The sequence below is a fragment of the Liolophura sinensis genome, chromosome 6 (genome assembly GCF_032854445.1).
Source record: "Liolophura sinensis isolate JHLJ2023 chromosome 6, CUHK_Ljap_v2, whole genome shotgun sequence".
In the NCBI taxonomy this organism is placed as follows: domain Eukaryota; kingdom Metazoa; phylum Mollusca; class Polyplacophora; order Chitonida; family Chitonidae; genus Liolophura; species Liolophura sinensis.
In genome coordinates this window covers 82,300,350-82,306,349 of record NC_088300.1, presented here as the reverse complement: position 1 = coordinate 82,306,349, position 6,000 = coordinate 82,300,350, and the positions used below count along the sequence as shown (strand labels likewise).

General features: G+C 40.3%; 1 protein-coding gene across 1 annotated transcript in view; it reads left to right on the top strand.

The window, feature by feature from the left end:
• The first annotated feature begins 219 nt into the window (after positions 1-219).
• LOC135469398 (histone-lysine N-methyltransferase SETDB1-like) overlaps positions 220-6,000 on the top strand; it is a 102,117-nt gene continuing 96,336 nt past the window's right edge. The window contains 2 exon segments of the mRNA XM_064748034.1: positions 220-288; positions 2,180-2,243. Coding sequence (XP_064604104.1) covers positions 2,208-2,243 — 36 coding nt within the window. The 5' untranslated portion in view covers positions 220-288; positions 2,180-2,207.

Genomic DNA, 6,000 nt, shown 5'->3' with positions numbered 1-6,000 from the left:
TGCACTAGACCTTCTAGTTCTGAACAGATACTAGTTGAAGCAGATGCTAATTTCCACCTCAGTACAAAGTGCATAACGATTAATATTGAGTATTAAAGTATGATATCAAGCATGGACCCTAACCTATGTAGTCTGCAGTATAACTCTGTAAGACGCGAACAGAATAAGATTGAAACGCCGCACTGGAGGCAAGCTTTACCTTCCTCCATACGCAAAAGAGTACTCTGACGGGAAATTTGCAATAAGGCTACCTGGGTTGGACCATTCTCACAAAGGATTGTGTCCACAGTAAGTGTGTTTCTTTAAGCTTCAAGCTTGAGCCTTGGGGCAGTGTTTACTTTTTCTTAACAGTTGATACCAATTATTGGGTGCTGAACTTCTCCAAGTGGGCATGTAGGTATCGCGGACAGACGACCAACTCAACTGAGCAAAACGAGTAGCCTATTCCTTGTCTATGTTCGGACTGGTTGTCTCCGACATCTCACTCACTCAGGCAATCAGTCAGTCAGTCAGTCAGTCACACAATTACGTGTTGTCACACAATATTTCACGCACTGATCTGTCCAGCCAGGCATTTCTGTCTGGGCCGTATATCACATGTTCTTTTCATTGTTTTTTCCTTTTTGAAGCTTACAACAACAACAACACTGATTAAGGCCTAAGCTAGCTGCTATGAAGATACTGTGCATACTGGAATTGTAGAGGTTGCTGTACGTGGTAGAATGACCACGATTCATGGAAGAACCAGTTTTTCACAGTGAACCTCTGAGAAGTCTCAACCACCTAGGATATTTCACACATGCGCATTGTGGAGAATAGCACCGGGTAGTTTAACATTTGTTTCATTGCCGTTTGTTAAGGGACATAGCGCACCGCTGAACATGTAAAGAGGAGATGTGGCAAAGCTTAGCTTGAAATTTATGGTAAAATAATGGACATTTAGAGTCGAGCAAAAGTTTAGCCAGGGCTCTGCGTGGTTTCCTCCCACCTCAATGATTGCCGCTGGTGTATAAGTGAAATATTCTTGAGTACGGTGGAAAACAACATTCAAATAAATGAATAAATCAAATGAAATATGACCTATGTAGTAAGTGCCCCACTCCACATATCCAGCCTATCATTTTTAGCTCACCTGTATAAACTGTGCTAAAGTTTTCACAATAGAAACCTACATGTATTCCATGGTGTGGACATTTTCGTTCAATTTTTGTCACAAATTCTTACTGTACCTGAACACACTCAGAAAAGGAAGCAGCCCATGAGTGGTGTACAGAGTTCTATATTTCAGTATGTATACATGCTATTGTCTTTTTATTTGTTTTTGGAAATGTTTAGGAATGAAAGGGGGGTATTTCTAACATTCGGATTCTAGTTAGGCCTAAAGGTGGATTTCCAAGCCACTAGACACCATGAATGAGAAAGCACAATCATTTGAAAATGCTTCCATAACAAATAAGCCTTTTGAAATTGTTCTAAATTGTGTTTCTAAAAGGTTATATATTAAAAGCCACTTGGAATTTGGAGTATAACGTGACAAACTGTCCTGATGTGTGGAGTATAACTTGACAAATTGTCCTGATGTACACGTATGGAGTATAACTTGACAAGCTGTCCTGATGTACATGCATGGAGTATAACTAAACAAACTGTCCTGATGTACATGTATGGAGTATAACGTGACAAACTGTCCTGATGTACCAGTATGGAGTATAACTTGACAAACTGTCCTGATGTACACGTATGGAGTATAACTTGACAAGCTGTCCTGATGTACATGCATGGAGTATAACTAAACAAACTGTCCTGATGTACATGTATGGAGTATAACTTGACAAACTGTCCTGATATATGGTGGAAACAAATTAATTTTGGCTGAAATGAGTGATTTTCAATGAAGGGTCAGTACTCAGCTGGACAGGTTATAAGGTAATATAAAATATGTACTTATGTCTTATCTCTAAGAACTAATGCTAATGATAAAGGCGCTATCATTTTATATTTATGATAGTTTAGTAACTGATGTTTTCTGATATACATGTACATGTAGGAGGTACTAAATGAGCATTGTCCTAGTTCATGGGACTGGGTGTGTTGATTGAACTGAATCACTGAATGAATTCCTATTTAATAGAGAAATTCTGTTAGATCCTATGCTGAGAATGTTTTTTGTGCTGAACAGGGCTGAAGAGCTTTGCTGACATTAGGAAATGCCACGGAAGAAATACTGGAAAAAGGGTGCAATAGTAAGTGGTAATGTTTTGTGTAAAACTAGGATGTGGCATAAATGTGTTTTGTGTAAAACTTGGATGTGATATAAATGTGTTTTGTGTAAAACTAATGTGCTATAAATGTGTTCTGTGTAAAACTACATGTAGGATGTGGTATAAATGTGTTTTGTGTAAAACTAATATGTGGTATAAATATGTTCTGGGTAAAACTACATGTAGGATGTGGTAGAAATGTGTTTTGTGTAAAACTACATGTAGGATGTGGTATAGATGTGTTCTGGGTAAAACGACATGTAGGATGTGATATAAATGTGTTTTGTGTAAAACTAATATGTGGTGTCAAAGTGTTCGTGTAAAACTACATATAGGATGTGGTATAAATGGCTTGAGTGTGAAGGCAGAGAAACAGCATGCTTCATGCAAAAGCCAGTCAGGATGAGGCTAAATGTGGTACTTAGTCACTCACGCATGAAGTTTTACGTAAAATACAGTAAATGTATTTTCTTCATTTGAAAATATGTATGCGTACATGTATGTGTGGAATACAGCAGAGAATGATATGGTCATCCACAGGGCTGTGAGGAGAATCTCAGACAACTTCAAGGTTACATTGATATGGGTAATAAATTACATTAAATGAAATTACAAAATATGGGGTGATGTATGTTGGCATGGACTGTACAGTAGGCTCAAAATAGGTAGTGTCATGTGTGTTGACATTGATTTACAGTAGGCTCAAAATAGGGAGTGATGTGTGTTGGCATTGACTGTACAGTAGTCTCAAAATACGGAGTGACATGTTGGCATTGACTGTACAGTAGACTCCAAATAGGGGTTGATGTTTGTTGGGATTGACTGTACAGCAGGCTCAAAATGTGGGGTGATGTGTGTTGGCATTGACTTACAGTAGGCTCGAAATAGGGGTGACCTGTTGGCATTGAATGTACAGTAGGCTCAAAATAGGGTGTGATGTGTGTTGGCATTGACTGTACAGTAGGTTCAAAATACGGAGTGACATGTTGGCATTGACTGTACAATAGACTCAAAATAAGGGGTGACATGTTGGCATTGACTGTACGGTAGGCTCAAAATAGGTAGTGACGTGCTGGCATTGACTTCAGTAGGCTCAAAATAGGGGGTGACATGTTGGCATTGACTGTACAGTAGACTCAAAATAGGGAGCGATGTGTTTGCATTGACTGTACAGTAGGCTCAAACTAGGGAGTGACGTGTTGACATTGACTGTACAGTAAGCTCAAAATAGGTAGTGTCATGTGTGTTGCCATTGGTTGTACACTAGGCTCAAAATAGGAAGTGACGTGTTGACATTGACTGAACAGTCGACTCAAAATAGGGAGTGATGACCTACACCAGAAGTCCATTACCTAGAAGTATGCAACAATGTCTGTGTAAAAGATAATTGTTTTATAGCTGTTTGGAAATATAAAAATGGTCAATGGGTTCTTAAATGATAAGGGAAATAGTAGTTTTTAAATAAAGAGTTTCGGTTTCAAGGTGTGGCCAGTTCTGGTAGCCGCCATTTACAGTTACATTGCCCATGATTCAGTTCACAATTTCCACCTAAGAGGTTGGCATATTTCTCCACCAGGTGGCGTGAGCTTCTACAAGTGATGTAACATATGTACTGTGCCATGGAGACTAGCTATAGCGAAGTTGCAAACTTCTAGTTAATGGACTTCTGCATACACTAATTCTGCAACCTTTTCAACCACCTCTGCAACCAATATTTTGAAACATTTTGAGAAAACTATGGGGTGTACAGAATTAATTTGGACACTACTATAAAACAAACAAATCATTTTTGACAGCAGTTTTCATAATAATTGTATGTATAAATTCCACTGAAAAAAGTGGGGGCCTCTGTGGCTCAGTTGGTTAGCGCGCTAACACAGCGTAATGACCCAGGAGTCTCTCACCAATGCAGTCGTTGTGAGGTCAAGTCCCGCTCATGCTAGCTTCCTCTCCGCCCGTACGTGGGAAGGTTTGTCAGCAACCTGCGGATGTTTCCCCCGGGCTCTGCCTGGTTTCCACCCACCATAATGCTGACCGCCGTCGTATAAGTGAAATATTCTTGAGCACAGCGTAAAACACCAATCAAATAAATGAATGAAAAAAGGGCTTCAGTGGTTGAGTAGGCTGAAGAATTACTGTAGATATTGATGGGGGCCTCCATGGCCAGGGAGGTTGGCATACCAGCACCACCCAGTGACCCAGGAGCCTCCGACCAATGCGGTCGATGCGAGTTCTAGTCCAGCTCATGCTGGCTTCCTCTCCGGCCATATGTGGGAAGGTCTGCTTGATGATCATCGGTTTCCTCCGATGCTGGCCGCCTTCGTATAAGTGAAATATTCTTGAGTACAGAGTAAAACACCATATGATTAAATAAATGATATGGGTATAGACTGCATTCTCAAGTTAGGCTGTGATAGCCATGGTGTTTATTTATTTATTTGATTGCTGTTATACGCCGCACTCAAGAATATTTTACTTATATGGCAGCCATGACCATCTGTACGTTGCTGCTAGACCTTTCAATATATGGCCGGAGAGGAAGACAGCACGAGCTAGACTTGAACTCACAGCAGCAGCATTGGCGACAGGCGCCTTGGTCATTATGTCATGCTGGCATGCTAACCGCCTTATCACCAAAGGCCCTGAAACCTAGGTGTGGACTGCAGGCTCAAAATTGAGAGTGACAACCTAGGTACTGACTGCATGCCAAAGTAAGAAGTGACAGTGTACGTACATGTGATGACTGCAGGCTCAAATAAGGCAGACAAAGTAGGAACTGACTGTAAGATCAGAATAGGGAGTGACAACCTAGGTACTGACTGTAAGACCAAAATAGGGAGTGACAACCTAGGTACTGACTGTAAGACCAAAATAGGGAGTGACAAAGTAGGTACTGACTGTGAGATCAGAATAGGGAGTGACAACCTAGGTACTGACTGTAAGACCAAAATAGGAGGTGACAACCTCATGCCTCTGGGATCAGAAAATCGTTCTCTTGGATTTTCAGCCAGGAGATCGGAATTCTGATCGTCCTGTAGACAGGTGTATGGGAACCCCAAACCCATATACTAGCTTCACATTCTTATTTCAAAAAGGTCTTGAATCAATGGCTGTATTTCATGGTACTTATATCCATGTTGCTGTGTAAAGATAATGGGCCCCCATGTACAAGCTATATGTTTTCTTTATTTTAAAAATCGTGTTTGAAAGAAAACTTATACAGAGAATTGTCATATATCGGATGGGCATAAAAAAAATGGGCTGTACTTTGATGCTGCATTGCTCCGTTATCCTTTGTTCAAACCCTTTCAAACTTTAAACATTCAAATGGCACGATTTAGTTAATGTGCTGACCAATTTCACAGCTTGAGTAGTCTGTACACAGGGTTAAAATGAAAACATACATGTATCTTCAAAATCGCACATTCCCTTGACCCACATTACATCATTTGTCAGGTGTCATGAGTAGAGCGCGCACTGTGTGACATGCGTCAATCAAGTGTCATCATGAAAAATTGTCTGGCTCTAGTGTCAGAGAAACCCTTCTGGCAGATAGGCACAAGTTTTGCTGAATCAAGATGGTCTTCTCTGCGGCAAAGAAGGAATTGATCACCTTTTCAAGTAAAACAGGGTAGAACATCTTTTTGATTTGAAATGTCCGGAACATGTGTTTTCGACTCTATTTTGATTTTGATCCCATGAACAGAAATCTTGAAGGATGAAATTGAAATTTGGTCTG